Consider the following 23,462-nt stretch of genomic DNA (forward strand, 5'->3'; position numbering starts at 1 on the left):
TGTCCCATCAAACACTCCCAGGGCAGGTACAGCATGGGTTAGATACAGAGTAAAGCTCCCTCTACACTGTCCCATCAAACACTCCCAGGGCAGGTACAGCACAAGTTAGACACAGAGTAAAGCTCCCTCTACACTGTCCCATCAATCACTCCCAGGGCAGGTACAGCATGGGTTAGATACAGAGTAAAGCTCCCTCGACACTGTCCCATCAAACACGCCCAGGGCAGGTACAGCACAGGTTAGATAGAGAGTAAAGCTTCCTCTACACTGTCTCATCAAACACTCCCAGGGTAGGTACAGCACGGTTTAGATACAGAGTAAAGCTCCCTCTACACTGTCCCATTAAACACTCCCAGGGCAGGTACAGCACGGGTTAGATACAGAGTAAAGCGCCCTCTGCACTGTCCCATCAAACACTTCCAGGGCAGGTACAGCATGGGTTAGATACAGAGTAAAGCTCCCTCTACACTGTCCCATCAAACACTTCCAGGGCAGGTACAGCATGGATTAGATACAGAGTAAAGCTCCCTCTAGAGTGTCCCATCAAACACGCCCAAGGCAGGTACAGCACAGGTTAGATAGAGAGAGTAAAGCTCCCTCTACACTGTCTCATCAAACACTCCCAGGGTAGGTACTGCACGGTTTAGATACAGAGTAAAGCTCCCTCTACACTGTCCCATTAAACACTCCCAGGGCAGGTACAGCACGGGTTAGATACAGAGTAAAGCTCCCTCTGCACTGTCCCATCAAACACTCCCAGGACAAGTACAGCACGGGTTAGATAGAGAGTAAAGCTCCCTCTACACTGTCCCATCAAACACTCCCAGGGCAGGTACAGCGCAGGTTAGATACAGAGTAAAGCTCCCTCTACACTGTCCCATCAAACACTCCCAGGGCACATACAGCACGTGTTAGATACAGAGTAAAGCTCCCTCTGCACTGTCCCATCAAACACTCCCAGGGCAAGTACAGCATGGGTTAGATACAGAGTAAAGCTCCCTCTACACTGTCCCATCAAACACTCCCAGGGCACATACAGCACGTGTTAGATACAGAGTAAAGCTCCCTCTGCACTGTCCCATCAAACACTCCCAGGGCAGGTACAGCGTGGGTTAGATACAGAGTAAAGCTCCCTCTACACTGTCCCATCAAACACTCCCAGGGCAGGTACAGCACGGGTTAGATACAGAGTAAAGCTCCCTCTACACTGTCCCATCAAACACTCCCAGGGCAGGTACAGCACGGGTTAGATACAGAGTAAAGCTCCCTCTACGCTGTGCCATCAAACACTCCCAGGGCACATACAGCACAGGTTAGATACAGAGTAAAGCTCCCTCTACACTGTCCCATCAAACACTCCCAGGGCAGGTACAGCACGGGTTAGATACAGAGTAAAGCTCCCTCTACACTGTCCCATCAAACACTCCCAGGGCACATACAGCACGTGTTAGATACAGAGTAAAGCTCCCTCTGCACTGTCCCATCAAACACTCCCAGGGCAAGTACAGCATGGGTTAGATACAGAGTAAAGCTCCCTCTACACTGTCCCATCAAACACTCCCAGGGCAGGTACAGCGCGGGTTAGATACAGAGTAAAGCTCCCTCTACGCTGTGCCATCAAACACTCCCAGGGCACATACAGCACAGGTTAGATACAGAGTAAAGCTCCCTCTACACTGTCCCATCAAACACTCCCAGGGCAGGTACAGCACGGGTTAGATACAGAGTAAAGCTCCCTCTACACTGTCCCATCAAACACTCCCAGGGCACATACAGCACGGGTTAGATACAGAGTAAAGCTCCCTCTACACTGTCCCATCAAACACTCCCAGGGCACATACAGCACGGGTTAGATACAGAGCAAAGCTCCCTCTACACTGTCCCATCAAACACTCCCGGGGCAGATACAGCACAGGTTAGATACAGAGTAAAGCTCCCTCTACACTGTCCCATCAAACACTCCCAGGGCAGATAGAGCACGGGTTAGATACAGAGTAAAGCTCCCTCTACACTGTCCCATCAAACACTCCCAGGGCAGGTACAGCGCGGGTTAGATACAGAGTAAAGCTCCCTCTACACTGTGCCATCAGACACTCCCAGGGCACATACAGCACAGGTTAGATACAGAGTAAAGCTCCCTCTACACTGTCCCATCAAACACTCCCAGGGCAGGTACATCGCGGGTTACATACTGAGTAAAGCTCCCTCTACACTGTCCCATCAAACACTCCCAGGGCAGATAGAGCACGGGTTAGATACAGAGTAAAGCTCCCTCTACACTGTCCCATCAAACACTCCCAGGGCAGGTACAGCACGGGTTAGATACAGAGTAAAGCTCCCTCTACACTGTCCCATCAAACACTCCCAGGGCAGGTACAGCACAGGTTAGATACAGAGTAAAGCTCCCTCTACACTGTCCCATCAAACACTCCCAGGGCAGGTACAGCACGGGTTAGATACAGAGTAAAGCTGCCTTTGCACCGTCCCATCAAACACTCCCAGGGCAGGTACAGCACGGGTTAGATACAGAGTAAAGCTCCCTCTACACTGTCCCATCAAACACTCCCAGGGCAGGTACAGCACGGGTTAGATACAGAGTAAAGCTCCCTCTACACTGTCCCATCAAACACTCCCAGGGCAGGTACAGCACGGGTTAGATACAGAGTAAAGCTGCCTTTGCACCGTCCCATCAAACACTCCCAGGGCAGGTACAGCACGGGTTAGATAGAAAATGAAAGTTCATCTCCTCAACCTGATCGGCATTTGAACCCAGGTTGCAGAGGTTAAGGTCAAAGCCCACCCGCGCAACGCTATCCCGGTCACGTCCAAGCCGCGTACAATGACACCTACCGTGACATTTCCCTTTGGACTGTACGCGAAGTATACCTCCTCATCCTCCAGCGGAATCTCGTCATGGCGCTCCCCGTTCGAATCTGTCACCCACAGGTAGTTGGGAGACGATCTAGGAGGGGAGGGTTGGGTAAACAAGCGGCCAGTTTATGACATGTTGTCGCAGACCATCCATGCGAAATTAAACTGGGAGAGCCCCCTGCACTCGTACCCACCCGCAGAACCATCGCGAACCAGGCGTGGCCGTTAGACTCCCATTCCCACTTAGGCCACTGCGAGCAGTTCTGGTCTCCAAATCATTGAAAAGATCTAGAGGCACTTGGAGAGATGACAAACAAGATTCACAAGGATGACACCAGAACTGAGAGGTTCTAACTATCAGGGAAGACTGAACAGGCTGGGGGCTCTTTTCTCTAGAGGGGTGACCGGATAGAGGTCTTCAAAATTAACAAGGGTTTCGATAGGGTCGACGCAGAGAAAATGTTTCCACTTGTGCGGGGAGACCAAAACTAGGGGCCATCAATATAAGATGGTCGCTAATAAATCCAACAGGGAATTCAGGAGAAACTTCTTTACCCAGAGAGTGGTGGAACTCGCTACCACAGGGAGTGGTTGAAGCAAATAGCATAAGAACATAAGAAGTAGGAGCAGGAGTAGGCCATACGGCCCCTCGGGCCTGCTCCGCCATTCAATAGGATCATGGCTGATCCGAACCTAGACTCACGTCCACTTCCCTGCCCTCTCCCCGTAACCCCTAATTCCCTTATCTGCTAGGAAACTGTCTATCTCCATTTTAAATTTATTTAATGTTGCAGCTTCCACAGCTCTCTGAGGTAGCAAATTCCATAGATTTACTACCCTCTGAGTGAAGAAGTTTCTCCTCATCTCAGTTTTGAAAGGGCAGCCCCTTACTCTAAGATTATGCCCCCTAGTTCTAGTCTCACCCATCAGTGGAAACATCCTCACCGCATCCACCCGATCAAGCCCCCTCACAATCTTATATGTTTCGACAAGATCGCCTCTCATTCTTCTGAACTCCAATGAGTAGAGTCCCAACCTACTCAACCTCTCCTCATAAGTCAAGCAGAGATGCATTTAAGGGGAAGCTAGATAAGTACATGAGGGAGAAAGGAATAGAAGGAGATGTTGATGGGGTGAGATGAAGTAGAGGTGGGAGGAGGCTCGTGTGGAGCATAAACACCGGCACAGACCAGTTGGGCCGAATGGCCTGTTTCTGTGCTGTAAAGTGTGATGTAATTACATGCGAGCTATATGCAAATTATATGCGAAATCAATGCAAATTATATGGTAAGTATATGCAAATTGCATGTAACTTGTGTCTCGTTATATGTAAATTCTATAGAAATTCTAGGTAATGCTATGTAAATTTTATGTAATTTGGTGTAAATTCTATGTAAGTCCACTTAGGTGCATCCGCAGATTTAGTTATTTCCTTGCCCGGGCCCACTTTCAGGACGGGCCTCTGCTGATCTGGGACAAGGTCCGGAGTTATCTACTCCAATATTTGCTAGCGCTCCAGAGATCTCGGTCTTTCTGGGAAGCAGCCACATGAGCAAACCCTCCCAGCGAGTCGGGTAATTAGGGATGAGGGAGGCCATTCGGCCCATCTTAATTCATCCGCGCAGAAGGACCCTACACCCACCCTCCCCACTGCAGCCTTGGGTTGGTGAAAGGGTCCCGGGGCCTCCTCCTCCCCTGCTCTAACCTGGAGTCCATTCCAAGTGTCGATTCCTCTCTGTGCGAGGAACTTCCCGATATCCGTCCTAAATTTACTTTTAACTCGATTGAATCCCTGTTCCCGTGTTTCATCGAAAGTAATATTCCCGATTTACCCTTTCGCATTCTCCTATTTATCCTGTTCCCCCTCGATAAGATCATCCCTCAAACGCCTCCCTTCCAAATTGAAATGTCTTTCCAGTCGTTCCCCACAACTCAGACCCCCGCCGACCCCCGGAGCCTGCGGATCAGACTCGCGGTTCCTGTCTGCGCCGCCTCCCAGGGTTGAATGTCCCGCCTTGCGTCTCAGTGACCGAAACAGGGCAATGTTCTGGGTCATGCAGCTCGGCGCTGAGTTTTGCCGGGTGTGTGGAGCAGACTCCCGTGTCACTTCCTGGCGAGCTGCCATTCCACAAGCCTCACTGAGTGAAATGCGGAGCGTCCTCTCGGAGGGAGCCCCAGCAGCCCCCCCACCCACAACACCCCCCGCACCCGCAACACCCACCCTTAAAGATGGTTCCTTTTTCCGTGGAAAAGCTGAAGACCGTGTATAAGGACTATGATATTACATGGTTAGATAATATCAAGTAAAAACGAGGAGTCACTAGATTGCCAATAGGACTGGCATGAAATTGTTTCTTCATTAAGGGTACCTGTACTGTTACTGTTATTGATTTATCTGTAAAATTTATCACTGCATCTATATTGTTAACCCTAAAGCTGTTCAAAAGGCTTTGTTTTATTGCGGCTATTGAATGTAATGGATTTATTATGTAATTGACAACAGGTGCTATCATATTTAAATAAATATGTTTGACGCAAACAAAAACCCCACCCTTAAAGCACAGAGGGAGTCCGCGCGGCCCCTTTCTCAGCATCACTCTGCAAGAGGCCGTTGTAGTATTGGCCGCAGCCAGCAGAGGGAGGCGCAGTGCCATAAGGAAGAAGCGAGGCAGAGTCACAGAAATGGCAAAAGTTACAGGAGAAAAACTGTGAAAGAGACGAAGTGCACGACACAAGAGAGAGTGTTACAGTGAGGGGTGTGGGGTATATCAGAGAGTGTTACAGTGAGGGGTGTGGGGTATATCAGATAGTGTTACAGTGAGGGGTGTGGTGTATATCAGAGAGTGTTACAGTGAGGGGTGTGGGGTATATCAGAGAGTGTTACAGTGAGGGGTGTGGGGTATATCAGAGTGTTACAGTGAGGGGTGTGGGGTAGATCAGGGAGTGTTACAGTGAGGGGTGTGGGGTATATCAGAGAGTATTACAGTGAGGGGTGTGGGGTATATCAGAGAGTGTTACAGTGAGGGGTGTGGGGTATATCAGAGAGTGTTACAGGGAGGGGTGTGGGGTATATCAGAGAGTGTTACAGTGAGGGGTGTGGGGTGTATCAGAGAGTGTTACAGTGAGGGGTGTGGGGTAGATCAGGGAGTGTTACAGTGACGGGTGTGGGGTATATCAGAGAGTGTTACAGTGAGGGGTATATCAGAGAGTGTTACAGTGAGGGGTGTGGGGTATATCAGAGTGTTACAGTGAGGGGTGTGGGGTATATCAGAGTGTGTTACAGTGAGGGGTGTGGGGTATATCAGGGAGTGTTACAGTGAGGGTGTGGTGTATATCAGAGTGTTACAGTGAGGGGTGTGGGGTATATCAGAGAGTGTTACAGTGAGGGGTGTGGGGTATATCAGAGAGTGTTACAGTGAGGGGTGTGGGGTATATCAGAGAGTGTTACAGTGAGGGGTGTGGGGTATATCAGAGTGTTACAGTGAGGGGTGTGGGGTATATCAGAGAGTGTTACAGTGAGGGGTGGTGAAGTATATCAGAGAGTGTTACAGTGAGGGGTGTGGGGTATATCAGAGAGTGTTACAGTGTGGGGTATATTAGAGAGTGTTACAGTGAGGGGTGTGGGGTATATCTGAGAGTGTTACAGTGAGGGCTGTGGGGTATATCAGAGAGTGCTACAGTGAGGGGTGTGGTGTATATCAGTGAGTGTTACAGCGGGGAGTGTGGGGTATATCAGAGAGTGTTACAGTGAGGGGTGTGGGGTATATCAGAGAGTGTTACTGTGAGGGGTGTGGGGTATTTCAAAGTGTGTTACAGTGAGAGGTGTGGGGTATATCAGAGAGTGTTTCAGTGAGGGGTGTGGGGTGCATCAGAGAGTGTTACAGTGAGGGGTGTGGGGTATATCAGAGAGTGTTACAGTGAGGGGTGTGGGGTATATCAGAGAGTGTTACAGTGAGGGGTGTGGGGTATATCAGCGAGAGTTACAGTGAGGGGTGTGGGTTATATCAGAGAGTGTTACAGTGAGGGGTGTGCGGTATATCAGAGTGTTACAGTGAGGGGTGTGGGGTATATCAGAGTGTTACAGTGAGGGGTGTGTGGTATACCAGAGTGTTACAGTGAGGGGTGTGGGGTATATCACGGTGTGTTACAGTGAGGGGTGTGGGGTATATCAGAGTGTGTTACAGTGAGGGGTGTGGGGTATATCAGAGAATGTTACAGTGAGGGGTGTGGGGTATATCAGAGAGTGTTACAGTGAGGGGTGTGGAGAATATGAGAGAGTGTTACAGTGAGGTATGTGGGGTATATCAGAGGGTGTTACAGTGAGGGGTGTGGGGTATATCACGGTGTGTTACAGTGTGGGGTGTGGGGTATATCAGAGAGTGATACAGTGAGTGGTGTGGGGTATATCAGAGAGTTACAGTGAGGGTGTGGGGTATATCAGAGTGTTACAGTGAGGGGTGTGGGGTATATCAGAGAATGTTACAGTGAGGGGTGTGGGGTATATCAGAGAGTGTTACAGTGAGGGGTGTGGAGAATATGAGAGAGTGTTACAATGAGGGGTGTGGGGTAGATCAGAGGGTGTTACAGTGAGGGGTGTGGGGTATATGACGGTGTGTTACAGTGTGGGGTATATCAGAGAGTGATACAGTGAGTGGTGTGGGGTATATCAGAGAGTTACAGTGAGGGTGTGGGGTATATCAGAGAGTGTTACAGTGTGGGGTATATTAGAGAGTGTTTCAGTGAGGGGTGTGGGGTATATCTGAGAGTGTTACAGTGAGGGCTGTGGGGTATATCAGAGAGTGTTACAGTGAGGGGTGTCGTGTATATCAGAGAGTGTTACAGCGGGGAGTGTGGGGTATATCAGAGAGTGTTACAGTGAGGGGTGTGGAGTATATGAGAGAGTGTTACAGTGAGGGGTGTGGGGTATATCAGGGTGTGTTACAGTGAGGGGTGTGGAGTATATGAGAGAGTGTTACAGTGAGGGGTGTGGGGTATATCAGAGAGTGTCACAGTGAGGGGTGTGGGGTATATCAGAGAGTGATACAGTGAGGGGTGTGGGGTATATCAGAGTGTTACAGTGAGGGGTGTGGGGTATATCAGGGTGTGTTACAGTGAGGGGTGTGGGGTATATCAGAGAGTGTTACAGTGAGTGGTGTGGGTTTTATCAGTGTTACAGTGAGTGGTGTGGGGTATATCAGAGAGTGTTACAGTGAGGGGTGGTGAAGTACATCAGAGAGTGTTACAGTGAGGGGTGTGGGGTATATCAGAATGTGTTACAGTGAGGGGTGTGGAGTATATCAGAGAGTGTTACAGTGTGGGGTATATTAGAGAGTGTTTCAGTGAGGGGTGTGGGGTATATCTGAGAATGTTACAGTGAGGGCTGTGGGGTATATCAGAGAGTGTTACAGTGAGGGGTGTCGTGTATATCAGAGAGTGTTACAACGGGGAGTGTGGGGTACATCAGAGAGTGTTACAGTGAGGGGTGTGGGGTATATCAGAGAGTGTTACTGTTAGGTGTGTGGGGGATATCAGAGTGTTACAGTGAGGGGTGTGGGGTATTTCAAAGTGTGTTACAGTGAGGGGTGTGGGGTATATCAGAGAGTGTTACAGTGAGGGGTGTGGGGTAAATCAGAGATTGTTACAGTGAGGGGTGTGGGGTATATCAGAGAGCGTTACAGTGAAGTGTGTGGGGTATATCAGAGTGTGACAGTGAGGGGTGTGGGATATATCAGGGTGTGTTACAGTGAGGGGTGTGGGGTATATCAGGGTGTGTTACAGTGAGGGGTGTGGGGTATATCAGAGTGTTACAGTGAGGGGTGTGGGGTATATCAGGGTGTGTTACAGTGAGGGGTGTGGGGTATTTCAGAGAGTGTTACAGTGAGTGGTGTGGGGTATATCAGAGAGTGTTACAGTGAGGGGTGTGGGGTATATCAGAGAGTGTTACAGTGAGTGGTGTGGGGTATATCAGAGTGTGTTACAGTGAGGGGTGTGGGGTATATCAGCGTGTTACAGTGAGGGGGTGTGGGGTATATCAGAGAGTGTTACAGTGAGGGGTGTGGGGTATATCAGAGAGTGTTACAGTGAGGGGTGTGGGGTATATTAGAGAGTGCTACAGTGAGGGGTGTGGTGTATATCAGATAGTGTTACAGTGAGGGGTGTGGGGTATATCAGAGAGTGTTACAGTGAGGGGTGTGGGGTATATCAGAGAGTGTGACAGTGAGGGGTGTGGGGTATATCAGAGTGTGTTACAGTGAGGGGTGTGGGGTATATCAGGGAGTGTTACAATGAGGGGTGTGGGGTATATCAGAATGTCTTACAGTGAGGGGTGTGGTGTATATCAGAGTGTTGCAGTGAGGGGTGTGGGGTATATCAGAGTGTGTTACAGTGAGGGGTGTGGGGTGTATCAGAGAGTGTGACAGTGAGGGGTGCGGGGTATATCAGAGTGTGTTACAGTGAGGGGTGTGGGGTATATCAGAGAGCGTTACAGTGAGGTGTGTGGGGTATATCAGAGAGTGTTACAGTGAGTGGTGTGGGGTATATCAGAGAGTGTTACAGTGAGGGGTGTGGGGTATATCAGAGAGTGTTACAGTGAGGGGTGTGTGGTATATCAGAGAGTGTTACAGTGAGGGGTGTGGGGTATATCAGAGAGTGTTACAGTGAGGGGTGGGGGGTATATCAGAGACTGCTACAGTGAGGGGTGTGGGGTATATCAGAGAGTGTTACAGTGAGTGGTGTGGGGTATATCAGAGTGTGTTACAGTGAGGGGTGTGGAGTATATCAGAGTGTTACAGTGAGGGGTGTAGGGTATATCAGAGAGTGTTACAGTGAGGGGTGTGGGGTATATCAGAGACTGCTACAGTGAGGGGTGTGGGGTATATCAGAGAGTGTTACAGTGAGGGGTGTGGGGTATATCAGAGTGTGTTACAGTGAGGGGTGTAGGGTATATCAGAGAGTGTTACAGTGAGGTGTGTGGGGTATATCAGAGAGTGTTACAGTGAGGGGTGTGGGGTATATCAGAGAGTGTTACAGTGAGGGGTGTGTGGTATATCAGAGAGTGTTACAGTGAGGGGTGTGGGGTATATCAGAGAGTGTTACAGTGAGGGGTGTGTGGTATATCAGAGAGTGTTACAGTGAGGGGTGTGGGGTATATCAGAGAGTGTTACAGTGAGGGGTGTGGGGTGTATCAGAGTGTTACAGGGAGGGGTGTGGGGTATATCAGAGAGTGTTACAGTGAGGGGTGTGGGGTATATCAGAGAGTGTTACAGTGAGGGGTGGGGGGTATATCAGAGAGTGTTACAGTGAGGGGTGTGGGGTATATCAGAGTGTGTTACAGTGAGGGGTGTGGGGTATATCAGAGTGTGTTACAGTGAGGGGTGTGGGGTATATCAGAGAGTGTTACAGTGAGGGGTGTGGTGTATATGAGAGAGTGTTTCAGTGAGGGGTGTGGGGTATATCTGAGAGTGTTACAGTGAGGGCTGTGGGGTATATCAGAGAGTGTTACAGTGAGGGGTGTCGTGTATATCAGAGAGTGTTACAGCGGGGAGTGTGGGGTATATCAGAGAGTGTTACAGTGAGGGGTGTGGGGTATATCAGAGAGTGTTACTGTTAGGGGTGTGGGGTATATCAGAGTGTTACAGTGAGGGGTGTGGGGTATTTCAAAGTGTGTTACAGTGAGGGGTGTGGGGTATATCAGAGTGTGTTACAGTGAGGGGTGTGGGGTGTATCAGAGAGTGTGACAGTGAGGGGTGCGGGGTATATCAGAGTGTGTTACAGTGAGGGGTGTGGGGTATATCAGAGAGTGTTACAGTGAGGGGTGTGGGGCATATCAGAGATTGTTACAGTGAGGGGTGTGGGGTATATCAGAGAGCGTTACAGTGAGGTGTGTGGGGTATATCAGAGTGTTACAGTGAGGGGTGTGGGGTATATCAGGGTGTGTTACAGTGAGGGGTGTGGGGTATATCAGGGTGTGTTACAGTGAGGGGTGTGGGGTATATCAGAGTGTTACAGTGAGGGATGTGGGGTATATCAGGGTGTGTTACAGTGAGGGGTGTGGGGTATTTCAGAGAGTGTTACAGTGAGTGGTGTGGGGTCTATCAGAGAGTGTTACAGTGAGGGGTGTGGGGTATATCAGAGAGTGTTACAGTGAGTGGTGTGGGGGATATCAGAGAGTGTTACAGTGAGGGGTGTGGGGTATATCAGCGTGTTACAGTGAGGGGTGTGGGGTATATCAGAGTGTTACAGTGAAGGGTGTGGGGTATATCAGAGTGTTACAGTGAGGGGTGTGGAGTATACCAGAGTGTGTTACAGTGAGGGGTGTGGGGTATATCAGGGTGTGTTACAGTGAGGGGTGTGGGGTATATCAGCGTGTTACAGTGAGGGGTGTGGGGTATATCAGAGAGTGTTACAGTGAGGGGTGTGGGGTATATCAGAGAGTGTGACAATGAGGGGTGTGGGGTATATCAGAGTGTGTTACAGTGAGGGGTGTGGGGTATATCAGAGAGTGTTACAGTGAGGGGTGTGGGGTATATCAGAGAGTGTTACAGTGAGGGGTGTGGGGTATATCAGAGAGTGTGACAATGAGGGGTGTGGGGTATATCAGAGTGTGTTACAGTGAGGGGTGTGGGGTATATCAGAGAGTGTTGCAGTGAGAGGTATGGGGTATTTCAGAGAGTGTTACAGTGAGGGGTGTGGGGTATATCAGAGTGTTACAGCGGGGAGTGTGGTGTATATCAGAGAGTGTTACAGTGAGGGGTGTGGGGTATATCAGAGAGTGTTACTGTGAGGGGTGTGGGGTATATCAGAGTGTAACAGTGAGGGGTGTGGGGTATTTCAGGGTGTGTTACAGTGAGGGGTGTGGGGTATATCAGAGAGTGTTACAGTGAGGGGTGTGGGGTATATCAGAGAGTGATACAGTGAGGGGTGTGGGGTATATCAGGGTGTGTTACAGTGAGGGGTGTGGGGTATATCAGGGTGTGTTACAGTGAGGGGTGTGGGGTATATCAGAGTGTTACAGTGAGGGGTGTGGGGTATATCAGGGTGTGTTACAGTGAGGGATGTGGGGTATATCAGAGAGTGTTACAGTGAGTGGTGTGGGGTATATCAGAGAGTATTACAGTGAGGGGTGTGGGGTATATCAGCGTGTTACAGTGAGGGGTGTGGGGTATATCAGAGAGTGTTACAGTGAGGGGTGTGGGGTGTATCAGTGTGTTACAGTGAGGGGTGTGGAGTATATCAGAGTGTTACAGTGAGGGGTGAGGGGTACATCAGAGAGTGTTACAGTGAGGGGTGTGGGGTATATCAGAGAGTGTTGCAGTGAGGGTTGTGGGGTATATCAGAGAGTGTTACAGTGTGGGGTATATTAGAGAGTGTTACAGTGAGGGGTGTGGGGTATATCAGAGAGTGTTACAGTGTGGGGTATATTAGAGAGTGTTACAGTGAGTGGTATGGGGTATATCAGAGAGTGTTACTGTGAGGGGTGTGGGGTATATCAGAGTGTTACAGTGAGGGGTGTGGGGTATTTCAAAGTGTGTTGCAGTGAGGGGTGTGGGGTATATCAGAGTGTGTTACAGTGAGGGGTGTGGGGTATTTCAAAGTGTGTTGCAGTGAGGGGTGTGGTGTATATCAGAGAGTGTTACAGTGAGGGGTGTGGGCTATATCAGAGTGTGTTACAGTGTGGGGTATATTAGAGAGTGTTACAGTGAGGGGTGTGGGGTATATCTGAGAGTGTTACAGTGAGGGCTGTGGTGTATATCAGAGAGTGCTACAGTGAGGGGTGTGGCGTATATCAGAGAGTGTTACAGCGGGGAGTGTGGGGTATATCAGAGTGTTACAGTGAGGGCTGTGGGGTATTTCAAAGTGTGTTACAGTGAGGGGTGTGGGGTATATCAGAGTGTGTTACAGTGAGGGGTGTGGGGTATATCAGAGAGTGTTACAGTGAGGGGTGTGGGGTATATCAGAGTGTGTTACAGTGAGTGGTGTAGGGTATATCAGAGAGTGTTACAGTGAGGGGTTTGGGGTATATCAGAGAGTGTTTCAGTGAGGGGTGTGGGGTGCTTCAGAGAGTGTTACAGTGAGGGGTGTGGGGTATATCAGAGAGTGTTACAGTGAGGGGTATGCGGCATATCAGAGAGAGTGTTACAGTGAGGGGTGTGGGGTATATCAGAGAGTGTTACAGTGAGGGGTGTGGGGTATATCAGGGAGTGTTACAGTGAGGGGTGTGGGGTATATCAGAGAGCGTTACAGTGAGGGGTGTGGGGTATATCAGAGAGTGTTACAGTGAGGGGTGTGGGGTATATCAGAGAGTGTTACAGTGAGGGGTGTGGGGTTTATCAGGGAGTGTTACAGTGAGGGGTGTGGGGTATATCAGAGAGTGTTACAATGAGGGGTGTGGGTTATATCAGAGAGTGTTACAGTGAGGGGTGTGGGTATATCAGAGCGTGTTAGAGTGAGGGGTGTGGGGTATATCAGAGAGTGTTACATTGAGGGGTGTGGTGTATATCAGAGAGTCTTACAGTGAGGGGTGTGGGGTATATCAGAGAGTGTTACAGTGAGGGATGTGGGGTATATCAGAGTGTGTTACAGTGAGGGGTGTGGAGTATATCAGAGAATGTTACAGTGAGGGGTGTGGGGTATGTCAGAGTGTTACAGTGAGGGGTGTGGAGAATATGAGAGAGTGTTACAGTGAGGGGTGTGGGATATATCAGAGTGTTACAGTGAGGGTTGTGGGGTAGATCAGAGAATGTTACAGTGAGGGGTGAGGAGTATATGAGAGAGTGTTACATTGACGTATGTGGGGTATATCAGAGGGTGTTACAGTGAGGGGTGTGGGGTATATCAGAGAGTGTTACAGTGAGTGGTGTGGGGTATATCAGAGAGTGTTACAGTGAGGGGTGTGGGGTATATGAGGGTGTGTTACAGTGAGGGGTGTGGGGTATATCAGAGAGTGTTACAGTGAGGGGTGTGGGGTATATCAGAGAGTGTTACAGTGAGGGGTGTGGGGTATATCAGGGAGTGTTACAGTGAAGGGTGTGGGGTATATCAGAGAGTGTTACAGTGAGGGGTGTGGGGTATATCAGAGAGTGTTACAGTGAGGGGTGTGGGTATATCAGAGAGTGTTACAGTGAGGGGTGTGGGGTATATCAGAGTGTGTTACAGTGAGGGGTGTGGGGTATATCAGAGAGTGTTACAGTGAGGGGTGTGGGGTATATCAGAGAGTGTTACAGTGAGGGGTGTGGGGTATATCAGAGAGTGTTACAGTGAGGGGTGTGGGGTATATCAGAGTGTTACAGTGAGGGGTGTGGATTATATCAGAGTGTTACAGTGAGGGGTGTGGGGTATATCAGAGAGTGTTACAGTGAGGGGTGTGGGGTATATCAGAGTGTGTTACAGTGAGGGGTGTGGGGTATATCAGAGAGTGTTACAGTGAGGGGTGTGGGGTATATCAGAGTGTTACAGTGAGGGGTGTGGATTATATCAGAGTGTTACAGTGAGGGGTGTGGGGTATATCAGAGAGTGTTACAGTGAGGTGTGTGGGGTATATCAGCGTGTTACCGTGAGGGGTGTGGGGTATATCAGAGAGTGTTACATTGAGGTGTGTGGGGTATAACAGAGTGTGTTACAGTGAGGGGTGTGGGGTATATCAGAGCGTGTTACAGTGAGGGGTGTGGGGTATATCAGAGAGTGTTACAGTGAGGGGTGTGGGGTATATCAGAGAGTCTTACAGTGAGGGGTGTGGGGTATATCAGAGAGTGTTACAGTGAGGGGTGTGGTGTATATCAGAGAGTCTTACAGTGAGGGGTGTGGGGTATATCAGGGAGTGTTACAGTGAGGGGTGTGGGGTATACCAGCGTGTTACAGTGAGGGGTGTGGGGTATATCAGCGTGTTACAGTGAGGGGTGTGAGGTATATCAGAGCGTGTTACAGTGAGGGGTGTGGGGTATATCAGAGAGTGTTACAGTGAGGGGTGTGGTGTATATCAGAGAGTCTTACAGTGAGGGGTGTGGGGTATATCAGAGAGTGTTACAGTGAGGGGTGTGGGGTATATCAGAGAGTGTTACAGTGAGGGGTGTAGGGTATATCAGAGAGTGTTACAGTGAGGGGTGTGGGGTATATCAGAGTGTTACAGTGAGGGGTGTAGGGTATATCAGAGAGTGTTACAGTGAGGGGTGTGGGGTGTATCAGAGTGTTACAGGGAGGGGTGTGGGGTATATCAGAGAGTGTTACAGTGAGGGGTGTGGGGTATATCAGAGAGTGTTACAGTGAGGGGTGGGGGGTATATCAGAGAGTGTTACAGTGAGGGGTGTGGGGTATATCAGAGTGTGTTACAGTGAGGGGTGTGGGGTATATCAGAGTGTGTTACAGTGAGGGGTGTGGGGTATATCAGAGAGTGTTACAGTGAGGGGTGTGGTGTGTATGAGAGAGTGTTTCAGTGAGGGGTGTGGGGTATATCTGAGAGTGTTACAGTGAGGGCTGTGGGGTATATCAGAGAGTGTTACAGTGAGGGGTGTCGTGTATATCAGAGAGTGTTACAGCGGGGAGTGTGGGGTATATCAGAGAGTGTTACAGTGAGGGGTGTGGGGTATATCAGAGAGTGTTACTGTTAGGGGTGTGGGGTATATCAGAGTGTTACAGTGAGGGGTGTGGGGTATTTCAAAGTGTGTTACAGTGAGGGGTGTGGGGTATATCAGAGTGTGTTACAGTGAGGGGTGTGGGGTGTATCAGAGAGTGTGACAGTGAGGGGTGCGGGGTATATCAGAGTGTGTTACAGTGAGGGGTGTGGGGTATATCAGAGAGTGTTACAGTGAGGGGTGTGGGGCATATCAGAGATTGTTACAGTGAGGGGTGTGGGGTATATCAGAGAGCGTTACAGTGAGGTGTGTGGGGTATATCAGAGTGTTACAGTGAGGGGTGTGGGGTATATCAGGGTGTGTTACAGTGAGGGGTGTGGGGTATATCAGGGTGTGTTACAGTGAGGGGTGTGGGGTATATCAGAGTGTTACAGTGAGGGGTGTGGGGTATATCAGGGTGTGTTACAGTGAGGGGTGTGGGGTATTTCAGAGAGTGTTACAGTGAGTGGTGTGGGGTCTATCAGAGAGTGTTACAGTGAGGGGTGTGGGGTATATCAGAGAGTGTTACAGTGAGTGGTGTGGGGGATATCAGAGAGTGTTACAGTGAGGGGTGTGGGGTATATCAGCGTGTTACAGTGAGGGGTGTGGGGTATATCAGAGTGTTACAGTGAAGGGTGTGGGGTATATCAGAGTGTTACAGTGAGGGGTGTGGAGTATATCAGAGTGTGTTACAGTGAGGGGTGTGGGGTATATCAGGGTGTGTTACAGTGAGGGGTGTGGGGTATATCAGCGTGTTACAGTGAGGGGTGTGGGGTATATCAGAGAGTGTTACAGTGAGGGGTGTGGGGTATATCAGAGAGTGTGACAATGAGGGGTGTGGGGTATATCAGAGTGTGTTACAGTGAGGGGTGTGGGGTATATCAGAGAGTGTTACAGTGAGGGGTGTGGGGTATATCAGAGAGTGTTACAGTGAGGGGTGTGGGGTATATCAGAGAGTGTGACAATGAGGGGTGTGGGTATATCAGAGTGTGTTACAGTGAGGGGTGTGGGGTATATCAGGGAGTGTTACAATGAGGGGTGTGGGGTATATCAGAATGTCTTACAGTGAGGGGTGTTGGGTATATCAGAGAGTGTTGCAGTGAGAGGTATGGGGTATTTCAGAGAGTGTTACAGTGAGGGGTGTGGGGTATATCAGAGTGTTACAGCGGGGAGTGTGGTGTATATCAGAGAGTGTTACAGTGAGGGGTGTGGGGTATATCAGAGAGTGTTACTGTGAGGGGTGTGGGGTATATCAGAGTGTAACAGTGAGGGGTTGTGGGGTATTTCAGGGTGTGTTACAGTGAGGGGTGTGGGGTATATCAGAGAGTGTTACAGTGAGGGGTGTGGGGTATATCAGAGAGTGATACAGTGAGGGGTGTGGGGTATATCAGGGTGTGTTACAGTGAGGGGTGTGGGGTATATCAGGGTGTGTTACAGTGAGGGGTGTGGGGTATATCAGAGTGTTACAGTGAGGGGTGTGGGGTATATCAGGGTGTGTTACAGTGAGGGATGTGGGGTATATCAGAGAGTGTTACAGTGAGTGGTGTGGGGTATATCAGAGAGTATTACAGTGAGGGGTGTGGGGTATATCAGCGTGTTACAGTGAGGGGTGTGGGGTATATCAGAGAGTGTTACAGTGAGGGGTGTGGGGTGTATCAGTGTGTTACAGTGAGGGGTGTGGAGTATATCAGAGTGTTACAGTGAGGGGTGAGGGGTACATCAGAGAGTGTTACAGTGAGGGGTGTGGGGTATATCAGAGAGTGTTGCAGTGAGGGGTGTGGGGTATATCAGAGAGTGTTACAGTGTGGGGTATATTAGAGAGTGTTACAGTGAGGGGTGTGGGGTATATCAGAGAGTGTTACAGTGTGGGGTATATTAGAGAGTGTTACAGTGAGTGGTATGGGGTATATCAGAGAGTGTTACTGTGAGGGGTGTGGGGTATATCAGAGTGTTACAGTGAGGGGTGTGGGGTATTTCAAAGTGTGTTGCAGTGAGGGGTGTGGGGTATATCAGAGTGTGTTACAGTGAGGGGTGTGGGGTATTTCAAAGTGTGTTGCAGTGAGGGGTGTGGTGTATATCAGAGAGTGTTACAGTGAGGGGTGTGGGCTATATCAGAGTGTGTTACAGTGTGGGGTATATTAGAGAGTGTTACAGTGAGGGGTGTGGGGTATATCTGAGAGTGTTACAGTGAGGGCTGTGGTGTATATCAGAGAGTGCTACAGTGAGGGGTGTGGCGTATATCAGAGAGTGTTACAGCGGGGAGTGTGGGGTATATCAGAGTGTTACAGTGAGGGCTGTGGGGTATTTCAAAGTGTGTTACAGTGAGGGGTGTGGGGTATATCAGAGTGTGTTACAGTGAGGGGTGTGGGGTATATCAGAGAGTGTTACAGTGAGGGGTGTGGGGTATATCAGAGTGTGTTACAGTGAGTGGTGTAGGGTATATCAGAGAGTGTTACAGTGAGGGGTTTGGGGTATATCAGAGAGTGTTTCAGTGAGGGGTGTGGGGTGCTTCAGAGAGTGTTACAGTGAGGGGTGTGGGGTATATCAGAGAGTGTTACAGTGAGGGGTATGCGGCATATCAGAGAGAGTGTTACAGTGAGGGGTGTGGGGTATATCAGAGAGTGTTACAGTGAGGGGTGTGGGGTATATCAGGGAGTGTTACAGTGAGGGGTGTGGGGTATATCAGAGAGCGTTACAGTGAGGGGTGTGGGGTATATCAGAGAGTGTTACAGTGAGGGGTGTGGGGTATATCAGAGAGTGTTACAGTGAGGGGTGTGGGGTTTATCAGGGAGTGTTACAGTGAGGGGTGTGGGGTATATCAGAGAGTGTTACAATGAGGGGTGTGGGTTATATCAGAGAGTGTTACAGTGAGGGGTGTGGGTATATCAGAGCGTGTTAGAGTGAGGGGTGTGGGGTATATCAGAGAGTGTTACATTGAGGGGTGTGGTGTATATCAGAGAGTCTTACAGTGAGGGGTGTGGGGTATATCAGAGAGTGTTACAGTGAGGGATGTGGGGTATATCAGAGTGTGTTACAGTGAGGGGTGTGGAGTATATCAGAGAATGTTACAGTGAGGGGTGTGGGGTATGTCAGAGTGTTACAGTGAGGGGTGTGGAGAATATGAGAGAGTGTTACAGTGAGGGGTGTGGGATATATCAGAGTGTTACAGTGAGGGTTGTGGGGTAGATCAGAGAATGTTACAGTGAGGGGTGAGGAGTATATGAGAGAGTGTTACATTGACGTATGTGGGGTATATCAGAGGGTGTTACAGTGAGGGGTGTGGGGTATATCAGAGAGTGTTACAGTGAGTGGTGTGGGGTATATCAGAGAGTGTTACAGTGAGGGGTGTGGGGTATATGAGGGTGTGTTACAGTGAGGGGTGTGGGGTATATCAGAGAGTGTTACAGTGAGGGGTGTGGGGTATATCAGAGAGTGTTACAGTGAGGGGTGTGGGGTATATCAGGGAGTGTTACAGTGAAGGGTGTGGGGTATATCAGAGAGTGTTACAGTGAGGGGTGTGGGGTATATCAGAGAGTGTTACAGTGAGGGGTGTGGGGTATATCAGAGAGTGTTACAGTGAGGGGTGTGGGGTATATCAGAGTGTTACAGTGAGGGGTGTGGATTATATCAGAGTGTTACAGTGAGGGGTGTGGGGTATATCAGAGAGTGTTACAGTGAGGGGTGTGGGGTATATCAGAGAGTGTTACAGTGAGGGGTGTGGGGTATATCAGAGTGTTACAGTGAGGGGTGTGGATTATATCAGAGTGTTACAGTGAGGGGTGTGGGGTATATCAGAGAGTGTTACAGTGAGGTGTGTGGGGTATATCAGCGTGTTACCGTGAGGGGTGTGGGGTATATCAGAGAGTGTTACATTGAGGTGTGTGGGGTATAACAGAGTGTGTTACAGTGAGGGGTGTGGGGTATATCAGAGCGTGTTACAGTGAGGGGTGTGGGGTATATCAGAGAGTGTTACAGTGAGGGGTGTGGGGTATATCAGAGAGTCTTACAGTGAGGGGTGTGGGGTATATCAGAGAGTGTTACAGTGAGGGGTGTGGTGTATATCAGAGAGTCTTACAGTGAGGGGTGTGGGGTATATCAGGGAGTGTTACAGTGAGGGGTGTGGGGTATACCAGCGTGTTACAGTGAGGGGTGTGGGGTATATCAGCGTGTTACAGTGAGGGGTGTGAGGTATATCAGAGCGTGTTACAGTGAGGGGTGTGGGGTATATCAGAGAATGTTACAGTGAGGGGTGTGGTGTATATCAGAGAGTCTTACAGTGAGGGGTGTGGGGTATATCAGAGAGTGTTACAGTGAGGGGTGTGGGGTATATCAGAGAGTGTTACAGTGAGGGGTGTGGGGTATATCACGGTGTGTTACAGTGAGGGATGTGGGGTATATCAGAGTGTGTTACAGTGAGGGGTGTGGAGAATATCAGAGAATGTTACAGTGAGGGGTGTGGGGTATATCAGAGAGTGTTACAGTGAGGGGTGTGGAGAATATGAGAGAGTGTTACAGTGAGGGGTGTGGGGTATATCAGAGTGTTACAGTGAGGATTGTGGGGTAGATCAGAGAGTGTTACAGTGAGGGGTGAGGAGTATATGAGAGTGGGTTACATTGACGTATGTGGGGTATATCAGAGAGTGTTACAGTGAGGGGTGTGGGGTATATCAGAGAGTGTTACAGTGAGGGGTGTGGGGTATATCAGGGTGTGTTACAGTGAGGGGTGTGGGGTATATCAGAGAGTGTTACAGTGAGGGGTGTGGGGTATATCAGAGAGTGTTACAGTGAGGGGTGTGGTGTATATCAGAGATTGTTACACTGAGGGGTGTGGGGTATATCAGAGAGTTACAGTGAGGGGTGTGGGGTATATCAGAGAGTCACAGTGAGGGGTGTGGGGTATATCAGAGAGTGTTACAGTGAGGGGTGTGGGGTATATCAGAGAGTGTTACAGTGAGGGGTGTGGGGTATATCAGCGTGTTACAGTGAGGGGTGTGGGGTATATCAGAGTGTTACAGTGAAGGGTGTGGGGTATATCAGAGTGTTACAGTGAGGGGTGTGGAGTATATCAGAGTGTGTTACAGTGAGGGGTGTGGGGTATATCAGGGTGTGTTACAGTGAGGGGTGTGGGGTATATCAGCGTGTTACAGTGAGGGGTGTGGGGTATATCAGAGAGTGTTACAGTGAGGGGTGTGGGGTATATCAGAGAGTGTGACAATGAGGGGTGTGGGGTATATCAGAGTGTGTTACAGTGAGGGGTGTGGGGTATATCAGAGAGTGTTACAGTGAGGGGTGTGGGGTATATCAGAGAGTGTTACAGTGAGGGGTGTGGGGTATATCAGAGAGTGTGACAATGAGGGGTGTGGGGTATATCAGAGTGTGTTACAGTGAGGGGTGTGGGGTATATCAGGGAGTGTTACAATGAGGGGTGTGGGGTATATCAGAATGTCTTACAGTGAGGGGTGTTGGGTATATCAGAGAGTGTTGCAGTGAGAGGTATGGGGTATTTCAGAGAGTGTTACAGTGAGGGGTGTGGGGTATATCAGAGTGTTACAGCGGGGAGTGTGGTGTATATCAGAGAGTGTTACAGTGAGGGGTGTGGGGTATATCAGAGAGTGTTACTGTGAGGGGTGTGGGGTATATCAGAGTGTAACAGTGAGGGGTGTGGGGTATTTCAGGGTGTGTTACAGTGAGGGGTGTGGGGTATATCAGAGAGTGTTACAGTGAGGGGTGTGGGGTATATCAGAGAGTGATACAGTGAGGGGTGTGGGGTATATCAGGGTGTGTTACAGTGAGGGGTGTGGGGTATATCAGGGTGTGTTACAGTGAGGGGTGTGGGGTATATCAGAGTGTTACAGTGAGGGGTGTGGGGTATATCATGGTGTGTTACAGTGAGGGATGTGGGGTATATCAGAGAGTGTTACAGTGAGTGGTGTGGGGTATATCAGAGAGTATTACAGTGAGGGGTGTGGGGTATATCAGCGTGTTACAGTGAGGGGTGTGGGGTATATCAGAGAGTGTTACAGTGAGGGGTGTGGGGTGTATCAGTGTGTTACAGTGAGGGGTGTGGAGTATATCAGAGTGTTACAGTGAGGGGTGAGGGGTACATCAGAGAGTGTTACAGTGAGGGGTGTGGGGTATATCAGAGAGTGTTGCAGTGAGGGTTGTGGGGTATATCAGAGAGTGTTACAGTGTGGGGTATATTAGAGAGTGTTACAGTGAGGGGTGTGGGGTATATCAGAGAGTGTTACAGTGTGGGGTATATTAGAGAGTGTTACAGTGAGTGGTATGGGGTATATCAGAGAGTGTTACTGTGAGGGGTGTGGGGTATATCAGAGTGTTACAGTGAGGGGTGTGGGGTATTTCAAAGTGTGTTGCAGTGAGGGGTGTGGGGTATATCAGAGTGTGTTACAGTGAGGGGTGTGGGGTATTTCAAAGTGTGTTGCAGTGAGGGGTGTGGTGTATATCAGAGAGTGTTACAGTGAGGGGTGTGGGCTATATCAGAGTGTGTTACAGTGTGGGGTATATTAGAGAGTGTTACAGTGAGGGGTGTGGGGTATATCTGAGAGTGTTACAGTGAGGGCTGTGGTGTATATCAGAGAGTGCTACAGTGAGGGGTGTGGCGTATATCAGAGAGTGTTACAGCGGGGAGTGTGGGGTATATCAGAGTGTTACAGTGAGGGCTGTGGGGTATTTCAAAGTGTGTTACAGTGAGGGGTGTGGGGTATATCAGAGTGTGTTACAGTGAGGGGTGTGGGGTATATCAGAGAGTGTTACAGTGAGGGGTGTGGGGTATATCAGAGTGTGTTACAGTGAGTGGTGTAGGGTATATCAGAGAGTGTTACAGTGAGGGGTTTGGGGTATATCAGAGAGTGTTTCAGTGAGGGGTGTGGGGTGCTTCAGAGAGTGTTACAGTGAGGGGTGTGGGGTATATCAGAGAGTGTTACAGTGAGGGGTATGCGGCATATCAGAGAGAGTGTTACAGTGAGGGGTGTGGGGTATATCAGAGAGTGTTACAGTGAGGGGTGTGGGGTATATCAGGGAGTGTTACAGTGAGGGGTGTGGGGTATATCAGAGAGCGTTACAGTGAGGGGTGTGGGGTATATCAGAGAGTGTTACAGTGAGGGGTGTGGGGTATATCAGAGAGTGTTACAGTGAGGGGTGTGGGGTTTATCAGGGAGTGTTACAGTGAGGGGTGTGGGGTATATCAGAGAGTGTTACAATGAGGGGTGTGGGTTATATCAGAGAGTGTTACAGTGAGGGGTGTGGGTATATCAGAGCGTGTTAGAGTGAGGGGTGTGGGGTATATCAGAGAGTGTTACATTGAGGGGTGTGGTGTATATCAGAGAGTCTTACAGTGAGGGGTGTGGGGTATATCAGAGAGTGTTACAGTGAGGGATGTGGGGTATATCAGAGTGTGTTACAGTGAGGGGTGTGGAGTATATCAGAGAATGTTACAGTGAGGGGTGTGGGGTATGTCAGAGTGTTACAGTGAGGGGTGTGGAGAATATGAGAGAGTGTTACAGTGAGGGGTGTGGGATATATCAGAGTGTTACAGTGAGGGTTGTGGGGTAGATCAGAGAATGTTACAGTGAGGGGTGAGGAGTATATGAGAGAGTGTTACATTGACGTATGTGGGGTATATCAGAGGGTGTTACAGTGAGGGGTGTGGGGTATATCAGAGAGTGTTACAGTGAGTGGTGTGGGGTATATCAGAGAGTGTTACAGTGAGGGGTGTGGGGTATATGAGGGTGTGTTACAGTGAGGGGTGTGGGGTATATCAGAGAGTGTTACAGTGAGGGGTGTGGGGTATATCAGAGAGTGTTACAGTGAGGGGTGTGGGGTATATCAGGGAGTGTTACAGTGAAGGGTGTGGGGTATATCAGAGAGTGTTACAGTGAGGGGTGTGGGGTATATCAGAGAGTGTTACAGTGAGGGGTGTGGGTATATCAGAGAGTGTTACAGTGAGGGGTGTGGGGTATATCAGAG

General features: G+C 49.6%; 1 protein-coding gene across 1 annotated transcript in view; it reads right to left on the reverse strand.

The window, feature by feature from the left end:
* Positions 1-23,462, reverse strand: part of tfr2 (transferrin receptor 2) — a 157,712-nt gene that overhangs the window by 74,482 nt on the left and 59,768 nt on the right. The window contains 1 exon segment of the mRNA XM_085977382.1: positions 2,851-2,962. Coding sequence (XP_085833508.1) covers positions 2,851-2,962 — 112 coding nt within the window.

Source organism: Somniosus microcephalus, unplaced genomic scaffold, assembly GCF_052327205.1.
Source record: "Somniosus microcephalus isolate GS21.2 unplaced genomic scaffold, FLI_Smic_1.0 unresolved_chr4, whole genome shotgun sequence".
Taxonomy (NCBI): domain Eukaryota; kingdom Metazoa; phylum Chordata; class Chondrichthyes; order Squaliformes; family Somniosidae; genus Somniosus; species Somniosus microcephalus.